Genomic DNA, 14,159 nt, shown 5'->3' with positions numbered 1-14,159 from the left:
ATTCTTAGGATAATTTGAATATTTTCTTTTCTCTGTTGCTACTTTCAGTTCTGGTCAATTTGACACAATTGCAGCAAAAAGATTGTCTGGTCTTTTATTGTCGTTATCTGCCTTTTCCACACTGTCATTTATCGCATTCAAAAGCAAATTTCCAGCATGCAAATTTGACGTAGTTTGATAAAAAATTCGCTACAATCTGATTTGGTTTTGAACGAAATCATTCCGATAGTAGCTCTTTTGTTTATAAGCGGATCTCCAAAAGCATGACGCTGCTAAACGTAGAATGTCTTTTATTTGATGATTACCTTGAGAGATGTGTTACACACACTGCCGTTCCATCACCCAATCCGGAAAGGAATAGACGGAACAAAACAAAAAAATGCCCAACCGAGCAATAATGTGCGTTTAACTGTTGTTCATTGTGTGGTTTTTACGCAACTTTACAAAAACCTCGTAGATTTAAAGGACAAGCAGAAGGAACCCTTTAGTAATTGAAAATATGCACATTATATCAAAATGTCATCACATTTATCTTTGGTTATATGTTTATTTATGCTGTGTATGCTGTGTTTATAATTTTGTCTCGATCACCTTATACTGGATAAACTGGGTCTGCAACAAGGCATTCGTGCATCGTTTGCCTCTGTGCTCTCAAAAGGCATTAACGAACATGTTTGTGGACGGGTAAATAACAAACTTAGTGTGCTCTGGGGCGATAAGAACACAGAGATGTTACGCATGCGAGGAAACGGAGTAGGTTGAATTATAGTAGGATTGAGATGAATTCGTAAACCTACGCCTTTAATCAAGACCATCTACCAGCGGACGGTGGACGGTTCAAATATGTGGTTAAATATGCTCTATTTTCGTGCAGTTAGTTCCCGTCCATTTCCGTCCAGTTCCACATGTGATTAAAACCACCTCAGGGACATCTTCCGATTATCAGTTAAAGGTATTCATCAGCTATGAGTATCAATACATCGTTTTCTGTTGATTGCCCGTCATCGGCTCTTATCGATGGTGAAGGCCTGCTGGGAGAAGTGATGAACGAAGTTTATGAACTCATTTCCCCTTCAACTGGTGGCCACGGTGGCGACCACCGTGACAACCTTGACTGCGTCGGTTCAAGTTGTGTCTGCTGGTTGTGCACAGCTAAGAGGTTTTGAATTCTACTAACACAGTAAACGATAAACTGTGTCAGAACGATTTGATAAATTTTACTTTTGCCTTCCGTACACCACGGAATGCTGGCTCTGCCACGTTGTATGAACTCAATATTGTTTTTGGGTGCTTGCTTAGCTACTTGTGTGCACTTGTAATAGCGTCAATGGAGACGAAAGAGACCTGATACCCGACAGGCCAGAGTGAAAGATACAGGCGAGTAGATTCATCCGCTCAATTGACACGACATTAAATTTCAGTTCAAACTAGTTTGAATTATACAAAGCACGTGCTCCGTGTGGTATGCATTTGGCTTGAGAGTGCTTGAAATGATATGTGTATGGTCCAACCATTCTGTTTGTTACGAACTTTGAGGAGTGTCAATAATATGGTATATTTAGTGAATATATTTCTCAGCGTTGTTTACAGACAAATATGAAATATGGCTTTGAAAAAAGATCTTAATAGAAATCTTGTTTTTCAAATGCTCAATATTATATTTACGATTCAGGTAACTTTGTTTACGAAAGATCCTTTCCTATTCCATTTTAGGCCAAGAAACACGTCACATCCGGATGATGTCTAATTCGTCTCATTACTATGGAATGCCAAATGGTTTCCCACTCGCTTCCAATGGACCTCAAGTGCAGGCATCGCAGCAGAAACAACTCCAGCAACAGACTTTCTATCAGTTGCCCCAAGTCTCCTCGGAACAGCTGCCTTCCGTGGTTCAGAATGATCAGAAGAGGCCGATGATGTCCAATGTCCAACCACACCCGAACGTTGACTCTAGTAACTGTACTTGGCCTGTGGATTCGATACCGGCTGCAACACCTATGCAACCGAATGGCGCTCATCCAACACCGCACGGTTTGGCTGCACCAAAACCTTACGGTATGCCGCCAGCGGGGTCCATGTTTCCCCAACAACAGCAACAACCTAGCAATCACCGTGTGGCTGCGTTAGCCGGCACCAATGGCAACAGTGCGAACTCGTCGAGAACATCATCGCCCGCTCTAGGAAACAACGGCCCACAAATGCTTACTTCGGAAAGAGGCCCTATCGGTGGAGTTGCTTACGGGGTGAATAATAACTTGCAACCACCAGTATCTAGTCAAAATCAACCTCAAACGGTTCAAGGCCCCCCGGGATCCGTTAGCGGTTACAAACTCAATCCGAATAATAATTGTTCGAGTGGTGCGCCCATAAACTTCGTCAACACGCCACCCCGCAGTGCATCTGGCCTTTCGACTCCTCTGAACGCTTCGACACCAAATTTAAACGGACCTCCTGGAGGAGGGGTATCTATGGGTGGAACAGGCAACACAATGCAGAAATTATCTGAGAGCATTCGGGATGTAAATTTAAATCGACCTCCTTCTGCAGGAGTCATGGGCAGGTCAGCAGCGGTCGCTCCTGTGGCCGGCAGTCAGCAGCAACAATATCAGAATCCTCTACAACATCCACCGGTGCTTAGTAACGGCCTAACTAGCGCTAATAGTCCTACAGTCAATGGTCCGCCAGTATCTGGATCGTTAACGAATCCATCGCTTCCATCAGCAACCACTTACGGCCATTTACCACCGCCGGTGAATCAAAATCTACAGAAGCAGACACAACCAAACCAATTGCAGCATCAGCCACTGTCACAACAACCTCCACTACCCGGAGGGTTGCCTATCACTAGTTCGCTAGGTCATCCGATGTCCACCAACGGTTTGGCGAATCATCCACCGCCTATAGCACAATCGATCGCTAGTTCTTACGGCCCACAAGCTGTCCCACCACAGATGGCTGCGGCGGGACAACCGCTAAACAAGCGCCCCATGTACCCTGCTATAGGAAAACCCAGCCCTACGTTAAGTCAACCAACGACAGCACAGCCGATGACGGCGGGCAACTTTAGTCAGCAACAAGGTGGTGCCTGGCAAGCTCATAATCAACAGCAGTTTCCCCCACAACAGCAGCATCTACAACAGGACTATCAACAACAACAACAGCGCCATCAGCAGCAGCAACAATATCAGCAACAAACTGGCTACGGAACACCTGCATCGACCGCATATCCCGGCGATGTTTCCAGTAATGTGGTTCGCGGTGGGTTCAACCGTTTGTGGGGTAACAATTCAGTGGATTTACTCCAGAACCGCCACATTCTGCCAACGGATCGGGTGCGACCTCCTCCGATACATCTGGTAAACCCGTTCCAAGACTCCATTAACTGCAATCCAGAGTATGTGTTAAAAACCTAGTCTGCAGATGATTCTGATTATAAAATCACTTTTCCTTAATTGAATGAAATTATTTTATTTTCACAGTATATTTCGCTGCACTCTAACCAAGATTCCGGAAACTTCCGCATTGCTTCAGAGGTCCCGTCTACCGCTTGGTGTGTTGATACACCCATTCCGTGATTTAAATGTATGTTCGTAGTTCGGTTGTATTGTGTGGAAAATGTCTTAACAGGTGTTGTTTCTTTTCTACTTTTTAGAATCTTCCTGTTATTTCCTGCAATACGATTGTCCGTTGTCGAACGTGCCGAACGTACATAAATCCGTTCGTATTTTTTGTTGACAGCAAAAAGTGGAAATGTAACCTGTGCTACCGGGTGAATGAATGTAAGCCTTGACTTTGGGAGCTTTTGCGTCCCTCTATTTCCTTTAAAAGTTCCTCATAATAGGAGTTCTTTTTTCACTTTACTTGATGATATATGCAGTGCCAGAAGAGTTTCAGTATGATCCGGTTACCAAAACATACGGTGATCCGACACGGCGGCCGGAAATAAAATCGAGCACCATAGAGTTCATTGCACCGTCTGAATATATGGTAATAACATTAGAAGCACTTTTGGTATATACGAGGAGTAAGGACACCTAAATTATTGGTTGTCTATCTTGCAGTTACGACCACCACAACCGGCCATCTATTTGTTCCTGCTAGACGTTTCCTCATTGGCACAGCAGTCTGGCTACCTGCACACTGTCTGCAACACACTTTCGGAACACCTAGATAACCTACCAGGCGATGCACGTACACAGGTTGGCTTCATTGCGTTCAACAGTGCGATACATTTTTATAATATTGCCGAGGGATACAGCCAACCTCACGAAGTGACGGTTCTTGACGTGGAAGGTTTGTAGATTTGATAGCATATTGTACAAAAGGGAACATTTGATAACACTTATGGTATCTGGTGCTATCTTGACAGATGTTTTTCTCCCCTATCCGGACAATCTGTTGGTGAATTTGAAGGAGTGCAAGGAATTGATCAAGGATTTACTGAAACAACTACCAAAGCGATTCGAGTTCACGCATGATGCAAATAGTGCATTGGGAGCCGCGCTGCAGGTCGCGTACAAGATGATGGTATGTCTTGTTTGGGGAACTAGTTTTTAATATTTTCTTTCCTACATATGAATTGCATAAAACTAGTCTGCATTCATTCAAAACAAAGTGTATGATACATTCTTGCAAAACTCTTCACTCTTTTTGCTGGTCTAGAATGCTTCCGGGGGACGTGTTACTGTATTTCAAACTTGCCTACCCAATTTCGGCCCTGGAGCACTACAATCGAGGTAAGGACAGAATTGTAGAACTCTCAATATTCATGGCTACGAATTAATTCACAACCTAACATTCGTAAACAGGGAAGATCCCAACAACCGGTCGTCTAAGGATGTGGCCCACCTCGGACCAGCCACCGATTTCTACAAACGCCTTGCACTGGACTGTTCCGGCCAACAGATTGCAGTGGATTTATTTTTGTTGAATAGTCAGTACTGTGATTTAGCTACAATATGTATGTATACGTCGCATATTCTATGGTGGAGAAAGGGCACATTGATAGCGTGTGATCTTGCCTTTCCAGCTGGTATAAGTAAATTCAGTGGCGGCTGCTTGCACCACATCCCGCTTTATAATGAGACGAAACCACAGTTGGTTAAAACACTGCGCAAATGCTTCGAGCGCTATTTAATGCGCAAAATTGGCTTCGAAGCAGTAATGCGTGTCCGCTGTACTCGTGGTCTTGCTATTCACACATTCCACGGCAACTTCTTCGTACGGTCTACCGACTTGCTGTCGCTGCCGAACGTGAATCCTGATGCGGGCTTCGGGATGCAGGTAGGAAACAGACGAAGCCATTACGAATCCGAGTGACCGATTATTCAACTCCTTTTTTGTATATATTTTTTCAACAGATAACTTATGAGGAAAGCTTGGCCGAGTGTAAATCGGTGTGCTTCCAAGCGGCACTGCTTTATACGAGTAGCAAGGCTGAGCGACGTATTCGTGTTCATACCCTTTGCATACCGGTAACGGCCAGCTTGATGGAGGTGATGTACTCCGCCGACGTCCAGTGCATAGTGGGACTGCTTTCGAAGATGGCCGTCGATCGTTCGCTCAGCTCTAGCCTTTCTGATGCCAGAGATGCCTTTATTAATGCGACCGTCGATATTTTCAGCGCCTTTAAAATTGCTCAGAATTTGCCGCAAAACTCCAACATAATTGTGGCGCCTGAAAATTTGGGCCTTTTGCCACTATACGTATTGGCATTGTTGAAACATGTAAGTTACGAGTTTTCAGTGGCAATGTGGTAGCAGCTGGTATTTTACTTCTTCTCGTTTTTTTAAATTTCTACTTCATATTCAGTTGCATGAATATTAACATTTACTTCACAAGGCAATGAAAGTGTCTGATTGCACGAAAAAGAGTAAAAATGTCTGGTGCTGAGTTTTTATGGATAATTCATCAATATGTTTTATCATTTACACGATTTTTTAATTCAATCACTATCACTAATATAGATTAATATAGTTTAATTATCGTTAACTTGATATTTTATAATCTATTATCCCGTTTCCTTAGCCTGCATTCCGTACTGGAACTAGTACTCGGTTAGACGATCGAGTTTTTGCAATGTGCGAAATGAAATCGCTTCCCCTGGATCAGCTTATGCGTTATATTTATCCTGAGTTCTATATCTTGGACTGCTTGTTCGTTACAAACGCCAACGGCGGATACATGGATGATGAACATAAGATGGACCCACCACGGTTACAGCTGTCTGCTGAAAAGTACGTTTTGCTACCAGGCCGATAAACATTCTTTTACTGTTCTGTACATGTTTTAATCTTCAATTACATCTAATTTTATCCTACAGACTAGATTCTAGATCCATGTTTCTTCTTGATTGTGGCCCGTACATGTTTATTTACATAGGTTCGAACGTAGCTTCCAGCATCGTGCACGATATTTTGGGTACGTATTATTAAGCACGTTCGCTGGTTCGGGGAAGGTTTGATTGATTGTTATTATAACATTTTTCAGGATACAATTCGGTAGCAGATATTCCCGATTTTTGCATTGAATTGCCCAGCAGAGAGACGGCGGCCAGTGAGGCGCTTCTTACATTTTTGGACAATATTAACGAGGAAAAGCCTTACACTTCATATGTACAAGTCATTCGGTAAGTGTTTTCATCTGTACTGTAGTATGCATTTAATGTATGGAATTTTCAAGCTCTTTATTTCTTGCTTAATTCAAGTTTTAATATGATTAATGGTTCGTTTGTTTCTTGTTTACTATCGACAGTGATACTAGCCAGTTCAGGTCCTTGCTGGTGGAAAAATTCGTAGATGATCGCAATTCCAATTCGTTAGCGTACTATGAATTTTTGCAGCATTTACGCACGCAAATAAAGTAGTTTGCGTAGCACGAGCAACTTTTCGTGAACAGTGGAACCCCCCACGAAAATGGGAGCCGATCGCGAATACGTTTGATATCAAAATGATGGCGTGCATATGTTTGTTTGTTTTTTGTTCTGGTAAAAGTTGATAGACAAATTCAAATCATCTGTATAATATAGGTGGTAGTAGTAACACATAGATCGATAAATATAAAACGAAAGTAGAAAAGGATAATAAACCAATTTAAAGCCTCCAGTCGCCAATCGTTCCTACACCGCTTTGTTCAGTGTGGTAAGCGTTTTGGGTAATACCATCCGATCATGTTTATAAACAATAAAAGTTAAAATCATCAATACAAAGGGCGCACTAGTAAATTATGAGAATTGACGAAAAAAATGTGAATTTTTCGTTGTGTAGGATGTAGATCTTGTATGAATAAAGCGAGTTTGCAAAACTATTATCAAATTGATCACATATGTTACATAAAAATTGAGCGATGGGCGACATTACGAAAGAGTTGTATGTGTATGATTGAGAATACGATTTTCCCTGGCCGATTGTACCACGATGAACGAACGAAAGATGTGCTGGCAGCATCTGAGGTGCTAGATTTAACTTAGGAACTTTACACCAAATCCGAAACCACTAACAAAGTTCGGGCTAAATAGTCAGAAAAGGAACAAAATAGCAAAAATAAACCATTCTCTTAAAAGAAACAAGGAAATGTGCAGAAATCAGGAAGATAGGTTAAATAACTTTTTGTGTACTCTAGTAAAATATGTTCATATGGGTACGGTGTTCGTTTGTAGATGGTACAATAGTGAATAAAATTATCACAATATTCACAATGATAATAACAATAGTACTGTAGCTCGCGTCTCAAGTCGAAAGTTATAGGCGAAAAGCAAAAAAAATAAAACTAAAGTGTATGGGCAGCAAACCACGCGAAAACGACAAAAAGCTGTAATCAACAAAACTGTGACACAATCTTTATTAAGTTTTCATGGTACCCAACAGGAAAATGAATGAAGTGAAAATGGTTAGCGTCGTGATTATTAGAAGAAATGCATCTGTTTTTTTATTTAAAGCACATAATGCATAATGTGAACAATAGCAATGGAACGTTGACTTTTAAAATCGTTAATAAATCGAACGGTATTCAAATTCGTAACTAATATATCACAAACATCTAAGAAGTGGATGCAGCAAGTCTCTACATAATGTTCAGTATAGAGCTTTATGAGATTCTGGTAGTGAGAATGGTTTGCTTGCTGTTTTGCATCGGTAGGATGTATTTTTGTACGCCGATATCAGGGATGAATGCTGCTGCACTGATAGTTAGGATTTCCAGAAGCGTCCACTAGTTTCAAGAATTTGTTGGTTATGAATAAAGAGGCAGCTAATCGTCAATAACTAATTCGTGTGATGGCTAGTTTTTACGATGAATCGCACTAAACTCCTACAAACGTTACTTGTAAGGTTTAAATTTGGTATCAATGGTCAATAGTTTAGGTTGCTTTTTGGTTTGGCCGTCCATTTTAAAATGCAATACACTGGATCGCGTACAAGGCAAGGCACACAATCGACCAGACCAATGTAGTGCTGTTGGAAGATCTATGGGACGCATCTGTGCAAAGCTACCAAAAAGAAGGGCTAAGAGGTGAATGTATTTGGTGTACTGTGTATTCATTCGATATAAGACATTAAATTGCGATAAATTACCAACCGTAATAAAACAAATGATGGTATTTTGGAACGCAACAGTCAGGTAAGTATAATAATTCAAGAGCAAGGTAAAAACAAAAGTGTGGTAGTATTTTTCCTTGGCCTTTAAAATTTAATTGACGTTTTAATTACGCTACTTGGATGGTAAAGTTGATTATCTTATCACTATTTAAGAACGGTTGGTTCTAGAAGAGATGCGACTCAAGCAGTGTTTCAACATAAATTCAATAAAGTCAACATGATGGCATTTTTTCACCACTGATTTTCATTTTTTCACCGGTCGTGTGAAAACAAGGATGTTGTCCTGTTCTACCCCTTATTGATTGATTTTTTCCGTTCTGGATATCTCGATGATGTTCGTTTTTTTAATCCGTATGTGTCGTTCTTACTTTTGTGTATGATTAAAAAAAAAAACATTGCTATAATAATTGCGAGAGGTGAGTTTATCACTGCAACAGTTTGAGTTGTGAGTATTGTTGAATTTGTATTTTTTCACTTGAATCATGTTGAAAGCAATTGAGTGTTTCATATTTGGTAGTAAAGCTTTGTCCTACATTAGAAGGATAGTCAACAATGATTGTTTTAATTGTATGTTATTTATTTTTTATATTTCTGATTTGTGCAGGTCAACTGGTTTTTTCGTTTATTGGCGGTGTGCAGGTTCGCAGTTGGTTTACCCTTATATGTTACCCGTTTTGTTGCATTGATCTTACAATTACAATCTCAACCAATATTAGTGTATTTTAACTTCTTGTTGCTTCGTGTGAATCTAGCTGTTTACGTTATATGTCAAGGTTTGCCGTATTTACTGTATTATTCTTCATATTTTTCATAACTGTTTGCACTTATATAGTACAGTTCTTTTTTAGATGAAAACCATTGATTCTACGTTTTTGGCTTCTGATTATCGTGGAGAAGTTCCATGATTACTGGCCGATGGCCGATGTGAAGCTGCGGGATAGTGTTACACAAAGCAGCCGAAAATTAAAGCAAAGCAGTGACCAGTGCCAATTGGGCGTTTTACGTATTTTTCTTCTTATCTTAGACAACGTTTTACCGAGTTTTTGTGAAATTGGCTAGTGTAACAAACGGTATAAGTTGTAAACAAGTTATTAGAAATTAAATAGAAATAGTAGAAAAAAATCAAGTGTTATTTTGAAATTGTAGAAGCGTTCAAGTTTTTTGTTCAAATTGTTTTAGCGAAATAACAAAGTCGTTCAATATTAAAAAAGTTAAACAATTTACTGCTTCAGCAACATTAAAATAGCTACGCATAGTTGATAATGTTAACCGTATGCATAATTGAAATTTGTTATAAAATAATTATTTTAAAGGATTGATCAAATTGGGTGAAGAAGTTGTTGTCCACTCAATGTAACTTCGACTGCTAAAAAAATCGTGTTCAAAGGTTGGTTCGGTAGCAATTTCATTGTAATGTCCTAAACATGTCTCCTCAAAATATTTTATTCAGATTTCATAGAGATTTAGAACAATAATTTGTTTCTGAGTAATCTATATATGATTGAGTTTGATCGTCTTGGAATTTAATTGCTTTGTTTTTAGTTTTTTTAAATTGTTTGATTTCTTTGACTAAGTTTCTCTGTTCGTGGTATACTTATGTTTGTGATGTAGTAAGAACATTGTTTGCCAGGTATGCTAAAAACCTAAAACTCAAATCTCATTAACTGAAGTCAGTTTGAGTAATTTATGATGCTTATTCGAGCATTAAATGTCATAGCGGAACCATTAATATCCTCGGTTATTATTGTGCTATTCAGTGCCACTGCCGCATGAAAATAGCGTCTGAGTAACTAGCCCTTGACCGCCGATAGGAGCTCACACAGTCAAATTGGTTAAAAATGGATTGTATATATCAACGACGAAGGTCATGAACCCGGCATATATTAATATATTGTAGTTGGTTTCCTGTTACTCGAATAAGAAGAACTTATGATGTTCGGAAAAGACCTAATTATAATTTTTGGGTACACAAATTAAACGTTAATATGGTATGTTCGAAGCCAACATGTTAACGTAAAATTTGAATACATTGGGTAAATTTATCATTGTAAAATTGCCCGATGAAGCACATTTCAGGAGGCCAATATAATTTCTCAGGCTAATCATGATTTCTGCCAATATACATAATAGAACATGGGCACACGGATAATAGTACACAATGTTTTCACCAGATTTGACCCCTCCCGATTATCTTTCGTTTCGAGTCCTACGAAGAAGTCGAAATGGAATGACTAATTGTTTTGCTTCATAAGACGAAGAATTCTTTCAACGTGGAATTTATGATGTAGCAGAGTGATAGGAGATATATCTAACGATGTCACATACTTTGAATAAAATCGAATTTTTCATTTCAATGTATTATAAACATTTGATTTGTTTGGAAAAAGTCCGATTCTCAAGCTTTAAACCTAAAACCTAAGGATGGGTGTATAACGATAAAATCGGACTGTTAAACAGATGGCTGTCATTTGGTCTTCCTAGTTATGCTTTTTTGGCAATATTACCTTGTTTTAACATCAGCCAAATGATTTCATGTCGTAAAAAAATTTGGTTTGCATCTTATCTTTGAAGAAATTGGACCATGTCTACTCTTGTGCCTGAAAATGACGTTTTGCGGAGATCATTACTTTTCTGCTACCTGTTGAAGAAAACTTTTGCATAATGAAGTACACTGTAAAAATTATTATCAATGAAATTACTATTAATTTGCTTGGCACTCAAATGCGATTGCATGACAGATCCCATAAAATACGCTATTGGCACCAGTCCACGCTCGGACCAGTGCTTGATTCAATTAACTGCAATAATCTATAATTACCGTTTCGTCAATATAATTCTTTCATTCAGTGTCGTTTGATTTACCCAAATGCCCTTTCCGGCACAACTATCACAACTAGCACAACACACAACCGGCACATTTAATCTATTTCGATACGGGAACTTTAAGAGCATTGCAAGCGAAGGGGGAATTGTTAGTTGATGGTCAAACTTGTAAACATTTAGTAAAAATATTCATTTAGTGTTTTGTATAATATTCAGTTCAATCGGGCACTTCATTCTTTGTGTGCAAGCCATTGTGTATCGATGTGTCACAGTATTTTTTACAACGAAAAAAAAAACATGTATCGTGTACTGATTGAAATTTGATTTTTGGAAGGTTTCATAAAAAATTGTGAAATATTTACTTTTATAGTATGTTTTATTGACTGTTTAGTTAGATTGCAAATGGATTCAAACGACAAAACCGTATTGGGCTACATTTTGCTGTTATTCAAACTAATCGAAATATCTAAATTATATTTGTGTATGGTTGTTTTGTAATTATTACTTACACTTAAATATTAGTTGCATATTTTTTCAAATTTAAGGATTGTTGGATTACAAGATTGTTTCGTGATTTTATAATTTCATACTTTGCAAGTGAATGGTAATTTAAATTTTGTCCTCAACAAGGGTGTAATGGACTTAAAGAGAAGTTTATTGCAATAGCTTGTGGTGCAGCGCAAAACGTGCACTAGACGAAATGGCACGGATCATACTGATGCTATTGACTATATTACGACGGTACTTAACGGTAGATTCGGAGCGGAAAATTTATGGACTCTATGGTTGGTAATTTATATTTATACTAACAGCTCGATGTGGCAAGTTCTAGCGGTACAGTAGTATACGTCGTTTCTTGGACTAATAACTAATAAACGTTTTAATTTTCCTTCAAGGTTGAGGGGTTTTCTGTAGTTGGTTCATGTAGGCCACTATGCCTTGTTGTGTCATGTTGATTAATATTTGCGCTATATTTATTGCATAAATAATACTACATGTTCAACACACTTTGAGTTCAAGAATTCATTATCATCAATAACAATCAATAGCAACCACCCAGGACTTTATCGAGTTCTTTGAAACCAAAAAGCCTTACCGTTACACTCCATTACCTTCTCAGCTCTAGAAAAGCCATTCTTAACCCATGGTGAGTCACACTTACTTGCAAGTTACTATATTTTTCTGTAACACTGTCTTCTTCCCCAATGAAATAATCTAATGTTAATAATAAAAAATTTCCTATCGTTATAAAGCTAATACATAATAACATGTGCGCCAATAAACCCCAGAGATGACACATGGATGGCGATACTTTGACAAAACTTATATTCATTTTAAAATACTACCTATTTTGCCTGTATTGTATGTATGATTAATTGTTTTTGTTAAACGTGTGTCCATGAAATGCTTTGTTGCAGATCCCAAAGATCGTCATCATTGTGCGCAGGCTTCGGTGAAAACAAACAAAAACATTAAAAGGCGGATTAGAAGACTATGGCTAATATATTTTGAGATGCAACCACTACTCATTTACTACTTTGGTTAGGGAAACAGGATCGTTTAAAGGCAGTGCTTTTCTAAGATTTGAACTCATTGACCCTTGTGCAGTTACTCACTCAGTGACGCTGAAATAAAAGGTATTTGCCGAATAATTAAATTCTTAAATAAAAGTGAAGTGGCAAGTCAAAAGAAAAACAAACAAGAAAAAGTGTTCCGTACTACGTCCGTTTGAATGACTACCAAGACGGTGAAGTGTGGACAAGAGCAAGACTTCCTGAATCAATATTGTACACCACGTAGTGTAAACGTGCTACTTTAAGTACGAGGATGCGGTTCGCTGTTAAAATGTTGCGGAAACGTTCTTTGCGCTAGCGAATCGGAACCAGGATGAATGGGAAACCAGGAGAGGGTTAGTGGAAAAGAATGAGAAAACCAGGAGAGGGTTACTGGAAGAGAGTGGTATGTCAAAGGAAAACATGTCCTGCTCACTTCAAGTGGATTAGCCTGAGTGACGAAATACTATGTGAAATGTTCACAAAATACAAGCCTTATTACACCATACCAAGATGTTTCGGCATGAGGTAGACCGTGTAGAGTCTTTTTGGAAAATTTGAGATGAGGAAAATGGGACAATAAGAAAATGTGGAACTACATGCGTGTTACACCAAGATGCGAAACAATGTTGTTTATGTACATTATGTAACGGTTTCATGCAGTTTTCAGCCTACGTTCCAAATCTTAATTGTCGAAGTAAATATGTAAGACATGGCAATTAATCAAAGTATTGTGAAAACCTTTAAATTAATTACTCTCCATATTGTCTTGCTACGTGCTGAAGCGTAGAGTTCTTCATAGCCTCATATCGCCCAACTTCTGAGTTTGAGGCCTGATATTAAATGTAGCTACACTTCCGTTTTTCACTTTATGCTTTGCCGCTGAAAGGTATGGCCCAGCACGTCAACATCAGCGAAGAGCACGGGACACGGTAATGCGTAATTGTATAATTGAATTCATCACTAAAGCGAGACAAACAGAGCAGATGGGCCGGGAGCGACCAGCCACCGCGCTCTTTGAAACCTAATGCTCCGCTTTGATGATGATTTGTCGGGAAGCATGCTCATTCATTCAAAGCGTGCGTGGTTTGGCACTAACTTTTTTGTTTAACTTTAAGGTAATCTCATCAACGCAACGAGGCTCTGGCCGTTTCGATTCGTATACGTTTTGTTGTCTAAAGCACACATA

At 39.0% G+C, this 14,159-nt stretch overlaps 1 protein-coding gene across 1 annotated transcript; it reads left to right on the top strand.

Moving 5' to 3' along the window:
- Positions 1-2,017: 2,017 nt before the first annotated feature.
- Positions 2,018-8,233, top strand: LOC131206249 (protein transport protein Sec24A). The gene is made up of 14 exons (XM_058198725.1): positions 2,018-3,394; positions 3,480-3,582; positions 3,653-3,779; positions 3,878-3,987; positions 4,062-4,293; positions 4,370-4,527; positions 4,663-4,736; positions 4,809-4,960; positions 5,030-5,283; positions 5,361-5,726; positions 6,028-6,236; positions 6,323-6,420; positions 6,490-6,628; positions 6,754-8,233. Exons 1-14 carry the CDS (start codon positions 2,058-2,060, stop codon positions 6,863-6,865), a joined length of 3,471 nt encoding a protein of 1,156 aa, XP_058054708.1. The 5' UTR covers positions 2,018-2,057; the 3' UTR covers positions 6,866-8,233.
- Positions 8,234-14,159: the final 5,926 nt, after the last annotated feature.

This window comes from Anopheles bellator, chromosome 1, assembly GCF_943735745.2.
Source record: "Anopheles bellator chromosome 1, idAnoBellAS_SP24_06.2, whole genome shotgun sequence".
Taxonomy (NCBI): Eukaryota; Metazoa; Arthropoda; class Insecta; order Diptera; family Culicidae; genus Anopheles; species Anopheles bellator.
The sequence above is the reverse complement of the archived record's forward strand: the minus strand, read 5'-3'. Positions and strand labels throughout refer to the sequence as shown.